The sequence below is a fragment of the Callionymus lyra genome, chromosome 1 (assembly GCF_982586985.1).
Source record: "Callionymus lyra chromosome 1, fCalLyr1.hap1.1, whole genome shotgun sequence".
NCBI classification, from domain to species: domain Eukaryota; kingdom Metazoa; phylum Chordata; class Actinopteri; order Syngnathiformes; family Callionymidae; genus Callionymus; species Callionymus lyra.
In genome coordinates this window covers 8248599-8270800 of record NC_141818.1, presented here as the reverse complement: position 1 = coordinate 8270800, position 22202 = coordinate 8248599, and the positions used below count along the sequence as shown (strand labels likewise).

Sequence of the window (22202 nt, the reverse complement as noted above, 5' to 3'; positions counted from 1 at the left end):
GTCATTAGTCTTGTTATTAGCCTTTTTTTTAAACTAAAAATATTGTTTTATTTTTTTTAAAGCTGCGATAATCCATCAAGGTCATAGTGCGAGGAGGGATGGATTTTAAGTTAAGATGGACTAATGTTGCTGTGTTTGTGTATCTGCAGGCAGATGAGTTTGAGGACGTCCATGCTGTTTTAGGAGGACCAGACACCGACGTGGACACTGTGGCAGCAACATTGTGCTTAGCACTGCACCTCAGTCAGGTAACGTGGTTTTCACACTCTGAATTAATTTCTAATTACTATACGACTCATTATTGTATATTGTATAGAATCCATTAACTGTTAAGAGTATAAGCCTCCACTCAGATCCGACTGCGCATGTTTGCTAACAGTCACAAACATAATGCTAACGGGAAAGATTTGGATGCTAACTGTAGTAGATGCTAACTGTGTTGAATGGAAAAAAAGGTGGGCTAATGCAAAGTAAATTGTAGAGTAGACGACACTATTCAACATTATGAAAAAGATAAGTTGCAAAAATGTGTATATATTGAACTATTACTAATTATGTTATAAATGTTGTGAGCAGAAGTCGAGGCTAAAGTTATATGTCATGCTAATGTTAGCTTCCATGCTAAAGTTATCTGTTATGCTTAAGTTATATGTTATGCTAAAGTTATCTGTTATGCTAAAGTTATCTGTTATGCTAAAGTTATATGTTATGCTTAAATTATCTGTTATGCTAAAGTTATCTGTTATGCTAAAGATATATATCATGCTAAAGTTATCTGTTATGCTAAAGTTATATGTCATGCTTAAGTTATATGTTATGCTAAAGTTATCTGTTATGCTAAAGTTATATGTTATGCTTAAATTATCTGTTATGCTAAAGTTATCTGTTATGCTAAAGATATATATCATGCTAAAGTTATCTGTTATGCTAAAGTTATATGTCATGCTAAAGTTATCTGTTATGCAAAAGTTATGTTATGCTAAAGTTATCTGTTATGCTAAAGTTATATGTCATGCTAAAGTTATCTGTTATGCTAAAGTTATATGTTATGCAAAAGTAATGTTATGCTAAAGTTATCTGTTATGCTTAAGTTATATGTCATGCTAAAGTTATCCGTCCTGCTAAAGTTATATGTTATGCAAAAGTTATGTTATGCTAAAGTTATCTGTTATGCTAAATTTATCTGTCATACTAAAGTTATCTGTAATGCTAAAGTTATATTTTACGCTAAACATACATGTTAGGCAAAAGTTATCCGTCATGCTAAAGTTATCTGTTATGCTAAAGTTATATTTTACGCTAAACATATATGTTAGGCAAAAGTTATCCGTCATGCTAAAGTTATCTGTTATGCTAAAGTTAGCTGTTGTGCTTAAGTTAGGATAACATTATCTGTTATGCATAAAAGTATCTATTATACTTAAGTTATCTATCATGCTAGAGTTATCTGTTATGCTAGAGTTAGCTGTTATGCTAAAGTTATTTTTCATGCTAAAGTTTTCTGTTATGCTTAAGTTAAATGTTACGCTAAGGTTATCTGTTATGCTAAAGTCATCTGTCATGCTAAAGTCATCTGTTATGCTAAACTTGTTGGGTTAAATCCAGTCCAGGTTCAAGTTCTTCAGCTCTTAGGGGACATTTTGGAAACATGAGTCCAGGCAGGATTTGATCTATTGACCCAAATATACTTGTTCATAAACTCCGTGTTGACCTCACTTGTTGTTTTTGCGTTGCTCCCACAGGGGGAGGAAACAAATGTACTGTCAGTGCCGGTGCTGAGCTGTCAACGAGGTGTTCTGCCCGAGGAGACGCTGAGGTTTCTGCAGCGGCTCGACACTCACGAGCGCTCGCTGCTGTGGAGGTCTGACATCGATCTGATCAAGATTCATCGACTTGGAAAACTGTCCCTCACACTGCTGAGGGATGATCTGCTGGACACGTGAGTTACGGTGTTTTATTCAGTTTTATTCAAACTGTCTCTTGTTTATTGATGTTTTTTTAGGTGCAAATGCTAAGATATCAGTCAGTGTGTGTTGAAAATGTTCAGTTAATAAATGGACATCTAATCACAAACGTTTTGATGTGAACAAAATGGCCGATTTATGGAAGTATATCAGTGCGATCAGAGTATTAATTGGCAGAATTTAACCTATTAAATCTTTAAACTTTGAATTTCTATATGGAATTGTTTTATTTTTTTAATCATTACATTTTATTTTTTGACTAATTGATTTCATAAATTGCTATATTGAAACGGTCTTTTTAAAAAATATATAAATTGATATTTGATCATTTAATTAAGTAATGCGTTTACTTAAATGTTAAATTTGTTTTGTTGTTAATAATTAATTTAATAAATCTGAATATAAAATGAATGTTTTCTTGAAATATGGTTCGTATGAGAGTATATTTTTTAAATGATTTATTAACAACAAAACAAATTTAACATATTAGTAAACACATTATTTAATTAAATGATCAAATATCAATTTATATATTAAAAAAAACAACGTTTCAATATAGAATTTATTGAAATCAATTAGTTAAAAAATAAAATGTAATGATTAAAGAAAGAAAACAATTCCATATAGAAATTCAAAGTTTAAATATTTAAAAAAAATAATAATTTGTTAAATTCTATAAATTAAAGTATCCAATAATATTTCTAAATTAAATATAAAAATGTTGGTATAACAGTGCCATCACGCCAGACCAATCTAATCGAGCACTGAGCCACTTGTCTATAACTTTTGGATCCACCAACAACAAGCTGCAAAACCACAATTAGTTGACAATATCAGTTGCTTTTGAATCCGCTTTGAGTGGTTTAAAGATTAAATAAATCTTTATGATATTGTCTGGTGGCACTATTTTATTGATTTAATGCTTTAAACAACATTTAAATCCAAGAACATTAACATTTGAACTGTTCAATTTTACCATTCAACATTCTATTGGCACTGATGACCTTATAAAATAAAATGTGAATTCTTAAAATAAACTATTGACAGGAGGTTGTGGCTTCACAATTCATATTTAACATTTAATTTGAGTAACGTTTAAAACATTTTTCCACTCCTTCTGCAGTCCTTGATCAGGGACTTTTCAGGTGATTTAGCTGCATGTTCGTTGAATCCATAGATGTCAAGTAAGCACACAGAAAAGATGTCATCCTCGATGCACAGACTCTCGCCGTCTGCTGTCAGCAAGTCTGTATTTGCAGAAGCAAAAATTGCGAGTGTGTATTTCCGGCCCGAGTGTGTGTTTGTTGTTCATCGCTCATGGCCTTAAGGGAAGATGTATATCTATGCAAATGCCTCACAATCATTGCTGCGTCTCCTGAAGCCATCCATACATCCTCTCGCCCCCAACCAGCTCCGAGTACCGCGCTCTGGAGTCCAGCATCCTCCGAGTGGTCCATGACGACGGGCGGCTGGACGCGGCACATGACGGGGCGGCGTCGGCGCTGGCGACGGTTGCCAGAGAGATTCTTCAAGACGCACCCGAGCGCGTCCCGGCGACGCTGGGGAAGACTCTCGGAGGTGAGAGAAGAGCAAGATGCCCCCCCAGGGGGAGTAATGGGGCGATGAAGGAGGACACACGCAAATCCCCTGACATGACTCGCTTAACACCCACCGGGAGAGAGGAAGATGTAGAGAGACGAGGGGTTCGCAAATGTGAGGAAGCAGAAAAGACGGATCGCGCTTCTGTAATGGGACTTTGTTGATTTGTTTGTTGCTTTGACTGAAGTTTTTTTTTAAAGTAATATATGGGTAGGATAGTGAAGAAACTCTCAGAACATCTGAAATGTATCTTGAAAGCATTTAAAAGACGACTCTGAGACGGGCTGACGTTGATGATCTCTCGTCAGATGTTTCTCTGTGTGATTTACCAGGACAGACGGTGAATCCAGGGGTTTGGAGGAAGTGAATTCAAGTGTAAAAAAGAAGAGGTTCAGTCGCACACATGGCTGCAGAACAAACATCTTGCTAATTACAAGTTGATAGTTTATTCTAAATGTACTTCAAATGTCTTTTATTCGGAGTCAAAGAGGAAAAGCTCAAACTTATGGAAGCCTAAACCTCAGTTTATCCTTAAAATCAAGTTTACAGTTAACCTTTTATTCAATATACTAAAAATATTGAAAGATTAATTTAATTGGTTTCTTTTGCAAATGTAGCCAAATATTTATTTATTTTTTATGAAGTATCTATGCTTTGAATTAAAAACTCATACATTTTGAAACTTCAAAGTTCGTAAGAAGAAAATAAGATGATAACAAACATAAATTATAATTAAAACACACCACAACACAAATAATGGAAATTATATATAAATATATATATATATATATATATATATATATATATATATATATATATATATATATATATATATAATTTTTTTGTCATGTTGCCTTCAGAATGAAGATACAAAGAAAGAAATAAGACAAAGTTTTTAGTAATTGACTATTGGATTGATTAAGGTATTATTCTGAATATCTTAAGTAGCCTAAAAATATTTGATATGTTTCTTCTTATATTTAAAAAAATAAATATATTTTAATCATTTTAAAATACAATATAAAAATATATGATAGTATTATTCATTCATATTTTGTTTTAAATAAAGTCCATCAAAATGCTTTATAGTTATTGTGTTGTGTTGTGTTGTGAAAGCAACTAATTATCTTCTTAAATAAGATCCAGTTTAAAGAAATAAAACAAAGAACTGTGTATTAATACAAACAAATTTCTTTCATGTTTTTAATTCACAAGTAATGTAAGTTTTAATCGTGTATTTAATGTGTTTGAAGCTGCCCTGCAACTCCAAAGTGAAGCAGAATCAGTGAGACTCGGTCGTCCGTCAGCTGACACGGAGGAACTCATGAGATCCTTGAAACAATTCCGTGAAGATTCCACAAGTGACCAGGATAAAGTCCCAGGTACATATTTAACCGTCTTTACATCTTGTTCAGTGTCCACAGCAGCTCTAGCAACAACGTAGCTTCTCACTGTGGCAGTGATTCACGTGTCTCTTCTTGTCTTGTCGGGAAACTCTTGTGTATTTTCTCCTCGTGTGTCTTCATATAACTGTTAGTCCTCTCGTGTGTGTGTGTGCGTGTGTGTGTGTGTTGACGGGGTTAGACGTGGAGCACCTGTTGTCATGTGACCTGAAGGAGTTCTCGGATCGAGACATCACTCTGGCCCTGGCTTCAGTGAGCGCCGACCAGGAGGTGAGTCTCCGTCGCTCACGGGAACAAACCACTGAACAAACATCGTACGATTGTTCCTTTCATTTAACAGGAATACTAACGATTGTTTCAGAACCATTAGGGCCACGCTTATAACCCTTATCTTGAATTAACTGGTTAATATTTCTCAGGTATTATTTAACATGTTGTTAAGGCTTTGAAAGTTATTGTCATTACTAATGATGTACTTAAGATCCAGTATCGTTCTTAACCGTTGTGTTATCTCAGGGTCAAGGTTACCTGAAAGTCAGGAACACAAGGGTTAACACAAACTCTTTTTTTTCGGGTAAAAAAAACTATAAACACAAACAGTAAAGAAATAAAATATCCTTACTGCATTATTATACCGTATTATGATCACATACAGCCACAGTCTCCGACTTATATCTGGTTCTCCGTCAACTTTGTTACACATTTATATTTTGGGAAGAATTCTTATTGACTTATTTTCTTTTGAAAGAGACAAAAACCTTTAGAGATCGAGTATGTGAGAGAACATATGTAACCAATAGTGGACAAAACAGAAAAAAAAAATGTAAATCCAGTTATACTAAAAAAAAGGAAAATAGGTCCTAAAAGATTTTTTTTATAATTGATTAAATTGTCTTTTTGTATATTTATGTTTAGATAATCTACAGCATTTTAGACTTTAAATAGATTTAATGTAAAAAAAAAAATCACTTTATGTTTAAGGTACACCATGGAGGACAAAAATATGTATCCGATCATTTAAAATAATAAGGTATAAATAAAATGATAATAAGTAGACATTTTTGTGTCATCTTAGAAAACAAATGCGTTTGTGGTATCCCTTGTGTTGTTTCTGGGTCAAGGTGAACGACCTCCCTGGCTTCCAGAAATAGATATGCAGTGGTGGAGGTCGTGGTGGAGGTCGCCTTCGATCGTGAAGGGATACCACAAACACATTTGTTTTCTTGCCTCCGGGTCAGCTTGACCCTGAGATGACACAAGGGATACAACAAACCCGTTTGTTTTCTGATCTTCTGGTACACTCGGGTACCGTGAGATGGAAAAGGGGTTAACTAACTAATGAGGTTCATCATTGAGGACAAAAATATTCAATCATTTGAAAAAATGGGGTAAAAATGTAATTAGTAGAAATGTTTAAAAAGTAAGTTGGAAAAAGTTTGTTTGATGCATTTGACTATATTCAAATACTTTGAAAACAAATACAACTGACATAAACGTATATGAATATTAAAAACATCCCTCACTGTCCGCACGCAGCGAAGATGTAAATGAAAGCGTCACAACCAGGAAACTCTCCCCATGAGCTTCTAGATAAAACTAAAAAAAAAAAAAATCACCTGTAAATTCACTTCAGCACGAGCCTCCCTGTCGCCTTCTTTAAAATTCACATCCGCAGTTTTTATTACACTTAAACCCACCGGGGTCGACCCCTTCGTCTTCTCGCCACCGCAACTTCTAATGTGCTCGACGGCGACTCCTCCCAAACATCGCTCTTTTTTCTCCTTCATATCTTCTCCTCGCTTCCCCATTTTTCTCGGCGACTGCCTAGCGCGCGGTATTAAGCTATGTGTAAAATAAATGATGTCTGTAGCCGTAGGGGTACGGCTCTCGCCTCCCCCGGAAAACTACCTAACGTCCAAGGAACATTAAACACCCAAGATCCTAGTTTAGTGAATAAATAAGCGTTCATTCCAGCGACTCCAGTGCTGGACTCTTATGTGCATATTTTAGCAGTGCCGCGCCGACACGCTGCGTGTCAGGAGTGAGGCGGCGAGAAGCATTAGTGACTTAATATAGAATAAATGGCCAGGGGCCTGTGTGTCGCCAGCGGACCCTTCAGATCCAGAGCGTCATAGTGGGTTACTAATGACCTGAGATCGGGGCTCCGAAAATGAACTCCTCATATGCACGTCGTTTGCAGTGTGTATATATTTATATATTATTTTTTAATTGTGTTTGAAAAGAGGGTAAATCGTGTGGGAGTCATTTATAGACGGGGCTCTCGGGGAACTTGTGCCTTAAATGATTCTTTTTCCCAGAAAACTAAATAAATTAGATTCAATTAGTCTGTAATGGTTTATGTGTTTCTCAAAGTTGGATGCGAGCGTGTGGGTGGATTTAGCAGCTCTTCGTGCAGGACAGTGTTGGATTGATGGAAACGTTCTTCTGGGATTGCCTTGTTAGCTCCGACGACGTTAACGTTAGATTCATTACGTCAGGCCTGTCAATCACACTATAAAATGTGTATTTAAACGAAAAAGTCTTAATTTTTCACACTGTCTTTTCATTCTGTGAGGCTCAATTCATCGTAATCGTCTTTAAATTATGTTTATTATTCGTCACCAGACAAATAGAAAAATAAATAAATACAGTGTACTAATAGAAAATATTCACATATTTATTTTATATATTTTTATTTGTAATTAATGTAGATGGTCCATGTTCCTTAACTTATCTTAAACACAGACATCTTTATAGGTCAACATATAAAAATGACTATTATTCAACGAGTTTGAGCAAATCATTTGGAGGGCCACATAAAACGATTTGGAGGGCCCAATTTGGCACACGGGCCATGAGTACAACTAAAATTGTTGCATTTATTCAAATCATGAGATTTTTAAATAATCAATATTCTTTAATATAAAAGTGAGCCATATTTTATATTATTTATTATCACTCTCATGTAAGCATTAAGAAAATAAATTCTAACGCACTATTCATGATTTCATGTGAATAAAAACTTAATTATCTTAAGGTAACAAAACGTAAAGGAAAAGGTCAATAAATAATTCAATTTCTTACGGATTCAAAAAAAACTCTACTTTATTTAAACATAATATGTCGGATAAAAACACACATATATTGTTATTGTATTTTAAAATGAATAAAAAAAAACTGCTAAAAGTGATATAACCTTGAATACAATTAATCATCGCAAGAGTTCTATGGTTTTATGTAACACAAAATTATATACAGTTGGTTCATCATAGAGAGACATGAAAACGCTGACAGTCATTTTGGATCAGCACCATAACTTATATGTGATTTGACCGTTACTGCTAACAGAGGCTGTGGGGCCATGAGGAATCTAATCAAGGGCCTCAAACGGCCCCTCAGCCAAGACTTTAGAAACAACCGGCCGAGAGGCTGGACTTTGGACTTTGGTTAAAGATTTAGTGTTTTATTAATCTTTTCTAATCACAGAGTCTACACGTGTTGTTGATTCAGTGACGTGTTGCTCGGTAACACCATGTGTTTATAGAGTTTATAGAGTTTACCGTCGAGACACACGTGTCCTGAGTGTTGACATTGTGACGCAAGTATTAAAGCTAAGGAGCAGAAATGATGTGAAAGAACATGAAGAGAAGAAGAAACAAAAATATCATTAAGATTGAGCCACGAAGACTGAAACAGGAAAAACATTTGGTAAATACTTGTTTTCCTTGACTAGTGACTTAACCTCTGTGTTATCTCAGGGTCAAGGTGACCCAGAGGAACCGAAAACAAACGTGTTTGTGGTATCCCTTGTGTTGTCAAGGTGAACGACCTCCCTGGCTTCCATAAATACATATGAAGTGATGGAGGTCGTTCACCTTGACCCAGAGACAACACAAGGGATACCACAAACACATTTGTTTCCGGGCCTCTGGGTCACATTGACCCTAAGATAAGACAAGGGTTCAACTGTTTAAAAGGTTTTGGATAGTTCATATTGGACTGTGAAGAATTTCAAGACTTTAATGTACATTGTTCTCAGAGATACCTGAAGGTAGTATAACAGTTTTAATGCATCTGTACTCTAGCTCAGGAACATCTCAAAGCCCTGAATCACTTTCTAAATCAGGGGTGGGCAGTTAAAATTCTTCAAGGGCCACATTCAATTCTGTGAATGTTGTTAGGGGCCGTCGAGCAAAAAGAAAGACGAGGAAATCCCTAAAAAAGGAAAAAAAAAGGACATTCGTCATTAGGCCATTGAGTGACTTTTATTAAGCTATATAAGCTGCAATTTTATTCTTGTATATATATATGAGGTTTTTTTTCAAAACATTTCTTCAACTTACTTTAAAAATGTATGCATGTTTTGAGGGATTATTATATCTTGGAAAAAGTACACACAAAAGGAAGGAAAAAGTAAATTAGTGTTGTAATGTGAAAATGTGAATGAATAATAAATACAAAACACAGTTTTTTAAGGATTAGAACCATTTATACATAATCATACTTTACATTACGAGAGCCGCATAAATACAGTCTGTCTCTCATACTGTTCTAAAGCTTATTTTATTTAATAAATACAATTCAAATAAATTCTAATAAACTTTGAGGATAACTTTGGTTCAATTTTTAGCATGGATTTTATTGTAGAAAAAAAGAGAATACATACAGGTATAGGTTAAATTATATCATAACTAGTTTAGATATTATCAGAACTAATTAGAAGTTGAAAAGTTTGAGAAATGTTTCCTACAATGATGTACCTCTTACTCGACACTCAATAGATCATTTATAAAAATAAAAAATCCAGGCAAAGAAACCCGTTAAAGAATAAAAAAACAAGATTGATAAATCACAAAAGCCCTTAAGTGTGACCAGCAGTCATTTTTCTAACATTAAGGCAAAAAACTTAGGGACGAGTCACTCGTCTGTCAAACTCTGTGTGATCTAATAAATAAAACAACAAGCATCACGGCGCCCCCTTGGTGGCATCTCTGCGCGACAAAAACCTTTTTTAAAAAGGTAGTTGATCACATGAAGCAAAAGAGTAAAAAGTTTGGCTCGTATGCTAATGTCACTGAGCGTTTTTCTGTTAAAGTTGTTGTTTTTTTTTGTCTCAAAAATTAGCGCTGGCAGATGAAGCATTGGTCGGATGAGGATCTGTCACGCTGTGGGGTTGATGAACTGTAGGAAGGACAGAAGCCTGCAGCCTGTCACACACCGACACACACATTCACACACACACACAAGCCAGTGTATTTGTGTTGTCGATGTTTAAATGTAGCGAGATTATCTCCAGAGAAAAAAAGGGCAGCTGTGATTTCCATTGAGCAAGTTTTCTGGTCCGTGTGGATTATTCATCTCCGATATGTTGTGTCCACATATTTATCAGCGGTTTTGTTTTGTCAACGTTGATTGTCTTCTAATGCGTTGTTTGTTCGCGGTCCTCCGGCCCCTCTGTTTGTTTATGCGGGGCCCGGTCTTCCCTTTTTTCTTTTTTTTTCGCACAAATAATTATGCTCATTAATGAAGGGGGGCCCCGGAGCCACGAGCCCTCTGTAAACGCTTTCTGATGAGAGTCGCTCCCGAGACGGCAGGTGCGAGGACGGGGCCTCCCAGGGACCCCGAAGATTGACGAGCAGAGACGCGGGGTGCCCCCTCGACGCCCATCCAACACCCCTACTTAAATTTTTTTTTAAAAAAGGCAAAATAAGCAGCCTTTTTATAGTTTGATACATTAAAAAACGCCTCAAATATTGCACAGCGACACCATTATATACACACTCTCTCTCCTCCATAGCATGTTTAAAACGACATATTTCCCTACATCTTCTTCCTTCCCCCGCGGCGTTCCTCGAGCTTCGAGGGCAAACAAATAAACAAAGAACAAAACATTTGTAGACTCAACGCCTGCATCTCGGGCCCTGCACATAAGAGTCGAGCGAACGAAGCTTGTAGAAAAACAACATATTAGACAGACATTCGGGAGTCTGTTGTAACAAACTTTTCCGACCCCCCCCTCCTCCTCCCCGTCTTCCCAAAGACCTCATGAGCAACAATGCTGTTGTTGTTTTGTGTGTGTGTGTGTGTGTGTGATGTGTGTGTGTGTTTGAGCAGGGTGGTGTCAGCTCGCTCTTTGCCACCCCATTTGCTGTAGCTGTACCGCTGTGATCACAGACAGATGTATAAATCAAACCTCGCCTGATGGATTCATCAGGGTGGCGAAACCATCGCCCGAGAAGAGCTCACAAGTCTCTTAGCGTTGTGACGGAAAGGGTATGCAAAGATCCTAAATGGATGAACGCTTGATTAATTCTTTGCCGGAGATGTTGGCGACAGCAGGAAATGTGTTTTTTGCTTTGACTGTGTTTGCATGGGAATTTACCCGCACAGGGCGTGAGTTATGAGGCCCGAGTTTTTTCGTACCTAAGGCTATTGTGCATAATGACGGCAGGTTGGGGGAACCACGAGACGCCGCTAAAGACTTGCTACCTGTGGAGCCCAGACAACCACAGATGAGTCTTGGAAAGTTGAGGCAGAGAGTGTGTGGAAGAACAGAGGGTTGGAAGCTGGTGTGTACACCTTGTTGTGAGGTCATGTGATTAAGGCAAGCAAAACAAAAAATCATTATTTTGATTCATGTTTAATCATTATTATTAATCATGATTATAAAAATAATTAATTATTAATTGAATATTTGCTTTTATTTTGTTTCCAAATTATGATCATGTAAGTAAGTAATTTGTATTTATAGAGCACTTTTCCAGACCAGGGTCACAAAGCGCTTAAACAATCGAAACAACACTCAATAAAAAATATACTGTAAGGTCAAGATAAGACTGAGAAACACACACTAAAAAACAAAAGAACAATTGAAATGACATTAAAATTGTTTATAACTTCCAAAATATTAAATGTCACCTTCGGTCATTTCTTCAGTGAACTTCTATTAACCAGGTCAGTTCCTTTTGAGCTCGAGAGGGGGCGGTATGAGTGACATTTCCTCAGGGGCCCCATTATATATGGTAACAGAAGAAAGGAGCGAAGGGCCAAAATATGTTGGAAAACTTTTTTTTTTTTTTTTTTTAAAGGAAGTAGGAGAGGAAAAGATTCATAAAAATAAACCAAAATTACTTTTTCTAAACATGATCTCAATATTTCCTCCATTTATTATTATTATTATTAGAAATATTCGGGAAAAGAAGAAAATAATGAAGGAAAAAACATCCTTAACAATTTAATTGATGTTGTTTTTGAAGTAAATACAAAATAGTAGAGTCAGTATTATAATCCATAATGCAAAATAGAACAGATGATGACAAATGAAACCATTAAACCAACTGTCAGGGGGGAAAATCATCCAATTTATTGAGTATCCAGTGTTGATAAAGAAAGGTTTATTTAATATTTTTAAATTATATCATAGAAAATTCATGGCAGGTAAAAAGTTAATCAGAAAAGCTGTTAGAAAATAATAAAAAATGATGAATCATTAATAACAATTTAAAATGTAGATAGATTTGTTGAATTGTTCTTAATTTTCCCCTTCAAGCGAAATATTTACTGTAGATGTTCTTTAGAAGAAAATCTGAAGTTTTTAACTTAAGTGTCAATCTGACAAGACAAGTGTTAAACATTTAAAAATGTAAACTAATTTCATCAACTTCAAAAATGTTCTGTCACTTAAATTTAAATATGATAAATTAAGATGTTTTAAAGTAGTTAAAAATACAAACTAATATTATCACCTTAAAAATGTTCTGTAGTTTAAATGTTAATCTGACAAGTTAAACCGTTTTTAATGGTTAAAAATGAAAACTAATATCATAAACTTCAAACAAAGTTTGTAACGTAAATGTTGATCTGACAAGTTAAGATGTTTTTAATAGTTAAAAATGCAATCTTATATCATCAACTTCAAAAATGTTTTGTAATTTAATTGTTAATCTGACAAGTTAAGCAGTTTTAAATGGTTAAAAACTAATATCATAAAAAATATTTTGTAACTCAAGTGTCAATCGGACAAGTTAAAAAAGGTCAAATAGTTAAAAAACAACAATCAACTTCAAACATTTTCTGTGACAAATTCATCAGTAAAAATGACTTCTTGTGTCAAAATATTAAATTAAAAATCTTTAACAAGAAATTGGAGAAAAAAAAACTACAACAACCTGAAAAGAAAACGTGAGGAAAAGTTGTAATCAGCAGGTAAATAACAACACATTATGAAATATAGATTTAGTCACGAGGTGACTCGACTCGGTTCACAAAGTAGGGCACGTTCATTAGCCAACATGTTGGCAATTTATTAAAAAAAAGGCAATCTGTGAATCTCAGGGTGGCAGGGAAGGGGGGCGAGGAGGAGGGGCTGTCAATATGAGTAGTAATTTACTCAGTTAAGAGCCAAATGGCAGACAGACTGTCGCCCTGCGTGTTATCTCCGAGATTTGCACTTTACTCATTTTCTCAATGCATCTCGCTGCCGGTGTGTGTTAGTGTGTGGGTGCGCGCTCACGAGTGCAGATGCACACAGTCGGCTCGTAACGTCAGAGTATTAACATTGTTGCGGCATTTGTACTGTAAATCTGTCAAAATAGATAAATAAAATACTTTTTTTCCCTCAGCTATCGCTCACATATTTACTCCGGCGGGCACGTTTGTGTTGTGTTTTCATTTTGTGTTTGCACTTATTTGAGTGAATGTGTGTGTTTTAATGAATCCGAGTGGCTTCATTGCACTCATCAGGGTACCGGTGTTGAGAAATGAGAGTGTCAGGGAAGGAAGTGTGTGTGTGCGTGTGTTTTGAGCGTGCACGCCTGAGGATTAATGGGCTGGAGTGTGACAGCAACCATATTGTGGTGAAGCAGAAGGATAGAGGGGTATGTGTGTGTGGGGGGCGGGGGGGATAAGAGGGTGTGTTGTAGTGTGGTGTGTTCATCCTCACAGGTTAATATTGACACAGCCTGGGCAGACACGGTGTGTGTGTGGCTCTCATCCATCACTCTCAGTGGACGACAACAAACATGTGGAGGGCCACACACACACCGATACTTTCAATCCCCTCCGACGAGCTTCCTAATTACTTTGACACATGTACACATCTAAAAAGAATCGACTTATTCCGCAGTATTTTGACAAAAAGCAACAATTGTTCCGTCATCTTTTATAATTAAGAGTTTATGTTTGGTTGTCTTTCCACAGTTAATCCTCGCTTGCAAACGAGTGTTGACGAAAAACAACAAAAAAAAAAGTAGTTGTTAATCATATCAGAAAAACGATTTCCATTGACAAACAGAACCATCAATTAATGCAACACGGCCTCCATCAATCTTCGTGTGTGTCGCCGAATTATCATAATCTGTGCATGGTGGCTGTTTTAAGAGCAAACATTAATTTCTGAATCATAAATCATGGAGTGTCTCCATACCCCTCTGTGCTCTCTGACAGCTTTGTCGTTGCCTTTGATGGAGCTGTACTTGAGTTTTTGACAAAAAAAGATGAATGGAGTGAAGCGCACGATGAAAGGCAGGGGTCTGACAAAAGTTTTCCTACGCGACCGCAGCCGGGATATTAGTGATCTTTGTTCATCATAATCAGTCGGAGACAATTAATTTTTGATAATTATTTTGTTTACAACTTTCTCGTGAATTAATCAACGACTTGTCCTGACAAGCGGGAAATAAAAGTTCACGTCTCAGTCGCGGGGCACCGATTGAGCGTGACAAAACTAGACTGGGAACTAGAAATGTGGATAAAAGTTTGCGACACAAAAAAAAAAAGGAAAATGATTATCGTCTTGTTTAATCTCTTCCAGTATCTCGTCGGTCGTGTGGCTCAGATGAAACATTTCACTGATCAACGCGGCTACCATGGGCTGGTGGTCCTCCTGACCTCAAGTGAGCCTGTGGACCTCCCTCACCAGCAGGTGGCGGTCTATTCTGACAACTCTGAAATCTTGAATCAGGTAACATAAATACAAATACCAGTACACAGTCATGAAATCCATGACCGTCATGACTTTCATTTCAGTTATGCTGCGAGTTGGAAAAGTCCATGAGCTGGTCCCTGTCCAGAGGTGTAGGGCCGGGGGAATGCCTCCAGATGTATCACCTGGCTGAAGACGCTTCTCTACTCTGTGGTGCTTCTCTGGAAGAGGAGATTCAGAGCCTTCTCAAGGAGTTCATCAGTCGCCAGAGCCTCGTGCTCCCCGTTCATCCCAGCTCTAGAACCTCTTCCACCGAGGGAGTGGCCGGCAGTGTCGAGTTTTCCCAGGGATCCTCGGGAATAAATGACATGGACGGATCGGACTTGGAGCGAATTGAGGAAAACGATGGCGATGTTACACCGATTACAAGGTAAGGTTACATAGAACATTCATGACCACAAAGTACTTTTAAATGTCTTCCGAGGGAACTACAGTTTGACGGTGTTCCATAGGGGGGCGGCCGATGGTGAAGAAGAACGAAGAGGGACAGGCGCCGGCACAAGTGGGGAGCTCGTCAGCCCTGATAGTGGAATGACCACGATACGCAGCAGCCGCTCCTCAAAAGAGAGTTCGATATTCCTCAGCGACGACAGTCCTATCGGAGAAGCTTCGGGAGGCGGGTCCATGGGAGGGGCTTTCCTGAGGAATCCATCACCCTTAGGTTTGTCCTCCCTCTCTCCCCCCGTGCCCCCCGAACGAAGAAGACATCGTTCAGGAAAAGGCAAGAATGACTTCAATGACTTGTTTAGCTTTGACCCTCTTCACTCTCTGCCGGCCAGCAGAGACTGTGCGAGACCAGATGGTACTTTGGATAAAAGGGATAGTTTAGCAGGAAGCTCAAGCCTTTCCGAATATGAAGAGCTGAGTACCGTGGATTTTTCCGGCACCAATTCAGCGAGTGGAATTGATATAAGAACTTTATCTGCTGGCTACCACGGGCACGGCAATGAAGTAATAGCTCCTCCAAATGGTTGTTATGAAGTCTTTGTAGAGGATGTAGCCGAAAGAATGAACAAGCTACAGTACAAGGACAGTGTGTCGTCTTCGTTGTCTGAAACATGGGAGGAACTTGGTTTCGATGCCCTAGGAGCACCAACCACACATGAGTGTAATACTCTGGGAAGAGTTGGGGGTGAGAGCCCCCAGAACATACTGGAGAAGATCAGTGACACTTCAGAGAGGGAGAGTAAGCAAAGAGAGAGCGTAAACCAAAGAGGAAGTGGCCTTGTACCGCAGTTCAGTTTGATCACAGAGCAAATTGAATCCCTTGAAAACTGGAACTGCACTTATATACTGAAAGATCAATGGGGCCCTGCGACAATGTCAGATTTACAGCTTACCCCACCTGATGAGGAAGTTGGTGAAAAGAATATACCTGGGATCGCTGGAATGAATAACAAACCATTACCCCCAAAAAAGAAAACCCTGCCTGACACTTTAACACCGGACACATCCAAAGAAGAAGACGAGTCGTCACAGAGAGATAAGGAAAGCCAAAAGTTGGAGCCGCTGGACTTTTGGACATACTCGGCTCAGAAAGGATTTATCAAATCAGACAGTGGGACCGCCACCTCTTACCCGGAATCGCTAGACATGTGGAATATGACGATCCGTGATGATCTATCTCCACTCACCACACCTGATCATTTCTCCGAAACCTCAGGTTCATTCTGTGCCGGGACACCAGTTGCTGCTAGTGGTGCGTCTGTAGAGAGCCCGGGATATTGCGGTGCCATGCAGATGTGGAATACAACAATTCAAGAAGACAGTTCTTCAACTCAAAGCCCAGACACTCCCGAAAACATGAAGGACTCCCAGAGTGAATTATTAAACACCACTGGGGTGCATGAACAACAGGAAGTGTTGTGTGATAACAACATTAAAATCATCATAAATGGTCCTGAATGTAAGGAAAATGAGGAAGACATTCAAAACACCCAAGATAGTATCAGAGACTATGTGGAATCTGAAATTGTTTCTTACCAATCTGGAGACATGGGTGACTTTTCTGTTCCTACTATGGTTACCTCAACTTCCGAATACGACAATGTAGGAAATGGATGCTCGAGTAGAGCATCGTCGTCAAGTCCTGTCATTGATATGATTCAACTAGAAGACCAGTCCAGCCCTTTCATAGCTGTGAATATACCACTTGGTGTGAGAGAAGATTGTGAAGAATACCAGGAGACTGGTCCTATCATTCAAGACAGTGAGGACATGCTAGACAGAGACCAGCAAACAAGCCAAGTCTTTCTGTTTTCTACAGACGAGGAACTGGGGGACATGGAGAGGATGGATGAGGACAGAAATTATGATGGGCAAAACTTAGACCATTCCCCTTTCATTGAGGTTTACAATTCTGACACCAAGACAAATCAAAGTGATCCACAGACGAGCACCAAGATCGAAATCAAGATTGAACACGAGCCGATCGGCGACTCTCAAGAGCATCTAAACTTTGATAGTGGGGGAACCCTGGAGATGAAAGCACCAGGGACTATGTCACAGAGTTCCAGCTCGGAGGGGGACAGAGACACACTTAAGCAGAGTCTTGATAGCCTTCATCCAGGTAGTCATGAAGAACTCAGGTCAAATTCAGATGGAGACTCTTCTTCCACCTTGGAAATGGATTACATCATTGTGTCAGGAACTGTCAAAGAAGCTGACAGTGAAGTGACCCAAGGTACTAAAGTGGTGGAGAGGCATGTGAATGGGACGAGGAAGCCAATGGAAACATTCAGCATGCTCTCCTGTGCTGCCACAGTACTCAAAGCCCATGTCCAGGCAGCCCATGAAGAACAAAACCAAGCAGAACAAATGTCCATTGATGATGATAAAAGCCAAGCTAGTGAAACTAATGGAACTTTGGATCAGACACATTCAAACAAAATTGTTGTATCTCCACCTGTCGAAGACGGAAGCTGTGAAGAGAAGTCGAGTGTCTTGCCCAGAAGTTCCTCCCCGTCATTAAGGTATTCATCAGACTACTTCCTGAAAACCAGAGAGGAGATTTATGTCCATTCACGTATCTCAATGGAAGATTCAGACGAGGGTGGACAGACGCCTTCACCGAGCCCACCATGCCCCGCATCATTGGGAACTTCTAAAGACTGGGATACTGAGATGCCTCAATTGCCATCAGAAATCCAATCCCCTGTGCTAACAAACAGTTCGGTCTCTCCAAGTAGCTCCCTGCTCGGGTCCCCCTTAAGTGAAACACATTTGAATACAGAAAAAGACCTTGGATTACCTTTCTCTGGAGACCTCATGGAGGAGGAAGATGATGGGGAGGACCAAGAAGATGATCCTGAGCCCAGTGGGTATAAGGTGGAAGAACCACAGTTTCATTCCGATGATCTTTTAAGTTTCAACGAAGAGCTGGTTCAGGATCGTACACTTGGCCAAGGACAACAATGGCAGGTTCAACAGAGAGAGCTCACCGAGACACTGAGCTCTATTGACTGTGAGAAGTGGTCATTTGAGCATCTTACGAGGCGCTGTGCTCCCTCTCCCATGAGCGACTTAAGGTAAGAAAACATGTTTAATTTTAAACCAATATGTCTAAAGTAAACACTAACTAAATAAGAAATTACCTTTTTCAATACCTGAGTAAATGATAGCATCTGCTGATAAACTTGTAGTCAAAAAGACATTAGCCAAAAAAGGCACTGCAATTTCCAGAGAGTGTCAAGACCAAAACATGACCCAGTCCAGGACAGACAGGCTATTGAGGCACATGCAAGACCTTGATCCATCTATAATGAAAAAGTGTGGACATGAGAACCATTTGTCTATTTACTTAAAAATAAATTAATACCAATGCTTTTATTTGGTTCACAAAGATTCAAAGAACATTGATTCGATGTTTCTACTGCTCAGAAGAGTCTCTCGGGTACATCTAAAGATTTTTTTTTCCCATTACATTTCGGAAACACTTATCCATCCATCAATTAATTGAGGTTTCATGGAAATAGAAACCTGATAAAAGCATAACAGGGCAGCAAATAATCTAGTTGTGGTTTATAGCGAAGGTTGCTAAATTTTCCTTCCGCCAATTGATTCTTTCCCACATGAGTCTTATCATGAGATGTTTTTTAAAGCCCTCGTGTCAGGAGCTCATTCACAGATGTACGATCTCCTGTGTGTTATGTCAGTGAGAGGTATATCAGTTTTACCAAACATTTGTTAAAAGTAAGAAAAATTACCCTCCTGAGAACAAAATTACAATTTTTGAACTACGTTCAGGAGACTTTGGGATTTGTGATCAGTGCTTATGAGTGATGAGTCCGGGCTGGAAAAGCGATTTGAATTTGTTTAAACGTGGCAGAGAAACAAAACTCTGTGTGTGTTTGCACATGTGGGATTATTAATCTGTTCGCGGCTCATTAAATATGCATTACCTGCCTCATTACTGCCGCAGCCCGACCACTGCTAATGAAAACAGCTCCCCTAGTCTCACAAGGTGTTTGTGTGTTTGTGTCTTCATGTTTGCGTGTCATGTTTGTGTGTTTACCATAGGCGTGACACCGAAAGTGTCTCTTTTGTAATTAACAATTTATATAGAAACATTTTCGTGTTTTTGTGACAATATTGCATATTTTAAGCAGCTTTTATGGATTCGACACAAATGTATCATTAACTTGTCTTTCTTATTTCTTGACTAAGTTTCAAAGATGAGACTTCAAAACTTTCCCATCCGTCAGCCAGTGACAGCCCAGCCTATCAGTGGGAAGATTGTCCCAACGTTCCTCAGAGTCACACACAACACGGATACAATTATCACCACATCGACCAAAGAACTGAAACACAAACTGCCTGCACGGACATAAAGTGTACCGGCCTGCCAGAACCATCGGACGTCTACGCTCAGTTCAACATGGACGCCGCCCCTCAGCGGTACGAAGGTGCCCAGGCCGAGGGGTACTACGACCGCCAGGATGCCGGGTGCAGCTTTCCTGAAGGACCACACCCTACATTTTTACACAGGGGTGACCCGGACTCGGCTTCTGAACTCCAGTGTCCACAGCCTTATAGATGTGACCAGCGCCAGGAGTCACAACACAACAAGTCTGAAGTGGATCAACTTAACCAAATACATGTTCACACGGAGAACGAAGATCATGCCCAATATGTGCCAGGAGGTTACATCCACCTCCTAAATCCAAGGTAGGTAGACTAGCGTTTGTTTTTAATGGGAAAAAGAATGGAAGATCAGTTGTGCAGATTGAGTTCAATTTAGTTTTAGAAGTTGAGTTAACACGTGTGTTATCTCAGGGTCCCATAGGCCTGAAAACAAATGAGTCTAAAGAATCCCTTGTGTTGTCTCTGGGTCAAGGTGAACAACCTCCTGAGCTTCCAGAAATACAAATGCAGTGTTAGAGGTCTTGACCCTGAGATAACACAAGGGTTAAACAACGCATTTGTCTTTTTTAGCCAATTTCATTTTGAGGTTTACGGGCCTTAAAATTGTCTGAAGGAGCTGAAATTTTTGCAAATCGTCCTTATTAAAGCTGTATTAAATATATAACTTGCACTGCAATTGGACCTTATTTCTTTCATGGGGTATTCTTCCTCTCTTATGCCCCCTTTCCCCTCACCTGGTCAGGTTGTCCTCCAGGTCATGGCAATTGGATCGTGATCAACATTTTCATGGTGGTCTTTCACTCCCATTTCCGCCCATTGAATTTTTTTTTAAAAGTAGCTGGAATTCTGGAAATCTCCCTTAATCAGTATTTTACACAGAGTGCCTCAATTAAATAATTCCAAGTAGCATCAGTCCCCTTGTATTTCACCTGATTGAGTTTTCTCCCCCGCTAGTATTATACAAAAACCCAATTTCCAAAAAGTACTGTTTCAATCGCATGAATTGAAACAGTACAGCAGATGGAGTCGAAAAACCCGCCCACTCTGGGGATGCGTGACCCTCCTCTTCCTTCATTACTTGTGGATGAACGTCTGTGTGTGGATACGTAGCTGCCCCCCCCACCTCCCATAAACAGTCATATCTGGGAGGTTGGAAACATAGCCTGGAAAGGTAAGTGCGGCGAGCAAAACGCTATAAAGGAAAAACTTTGCTTTCAGGATGAAGTAAAGCGACAATTTGTTTTATTCAAACTCCCCCTATTGTTCGCAAGCGTTATGCTAATCAGAATCTGTCAGAGGGGCTTTGGTTGGGGGGAGGTCGGGACACTGCTCAGCATTGTTTCCGAGCCCACATACGGAGCCTGGGAAGCAGCAGATTTTTTTTGCTTTGTTGCTCCTGTAACTGTTTGTCACTGTCTAGAAGCAGATGAAACGTTCCCCTCGCTCAACGTCCTGGGAAAAGTTTGACTCCGTTGATGAGTGTCTTTGGAGTGTTAGGGGCCGGTGCTGTGTGTCGCTGTACCCGTGTTGATCGCTGTGATCGTTTACGTGACGGATTATTATGGCATGTCTTCACCTTTGAGCAGAACTCAAGGGGACGGCACAGAAGGAGTGATGGCGTCTTATGAGGGTTTAGAGAACAGAGAAGGTATTAAAGAACAGTTAAATTCACCCTAATCTGTTTCAAATATTGATCCCTAAATATATATATTTTTAATGTCTTTGCTTTAGACCCTTTGTCCTCTGCGGAGCCATCAGCCGGGTCAAGTCAAAGGAAAAAGTTACTCGCTCCAAAAATGAACGTTTCCTTGGACCAGAGTGACGAGTCCCTCCTCTCAGAGGATGCCTTGGATACGGAGGACGAGGCTTTGGATACTGGGGATGACTTGGACGTCAACATAGATGAACTGGATTCGTCCGACGACGACTCACTCGACTTAAACACGGGTAAGAATAAGTTGTCTTATTTGTAAGAAATACAAATACTGTTTGTGTGTTTTATACTGTTTAAGGAACAGGCGTCCAACATAAATGAGTGTTGATTACAATCAGCATATTAAAAAGTTAATTAAAATTTGATATAATACATCATTTTACAGATGTTCTACATAAAAAAACAATAGAATTAAGCAGAAAAACTAAAATGTGGGGCACGTATTTGAATTCCATTTTCTGGGTTGACTAGAAAAGGAAATCGAAAGTGATTCAGTTTGAAAATTTTAAAGGTTTCTTAATTCACTTGTATGGCCTCTGTGCTCTGTTTCCCAAGTTGCATTCCAGAAAGAAAAGAAAAAACAGAAAAAAAAACCTGTCTATGATCATTTTGATATTCCTTCGACTCAATAGACATGAAATCTCTGGAATGCAGTAGCAGACCCAACAGTTGCTGGT

The 22202-nt window shown here is 38.8% G+C and overlaps 1 protein-coding gene across 1 annotated transcript in view; it reads left to right on the top strand.

The window, feature by feature from the left end:
* Window positions 1-22202, top strand: part of LOC148087838 (uncharacterized) — a 37426-nt gene that overhangs the window by 7989 nt on the left and 7235 nt on the right. Inside the window, exons 2-12 of the mRNA XM_087791692.1 lie at window positions 150-248; window positions 1743-1939; window positions 3376-3542; window positions 4817-4945; window positions 5148-5236; window positions 14778-14927; window positions 14993-15318; window positions 15401-18475; window positions 19614-20114; window positions 21398-21459; window positions 21543-21758. Of these exons, the coding sequence (XP_087647818.1) occupies window positions 150-248; window positions 1743-1939; window positions 3376-3542; window positions 4817-4945; window positions 5148-5236; window positions 14778-14927; window positions 14993-15318; window positions 15401-18475; window positions 19614-20114; window positions 21398-21459; window positions 21543-21758 (5011 nt within the window). The remainder of the gene's footprint in view (window positions 1-149; window positions 249-1742; window positions 1940-3375; window positions 3543-4816; window positions 4946-5147; window positions 5237-14777; window positions 14928-14992; window positions 15319-15400; window positions 18476-19613; window positions 20115-21397; window positions 21460-21542; window positions 21759-22202) is intronic.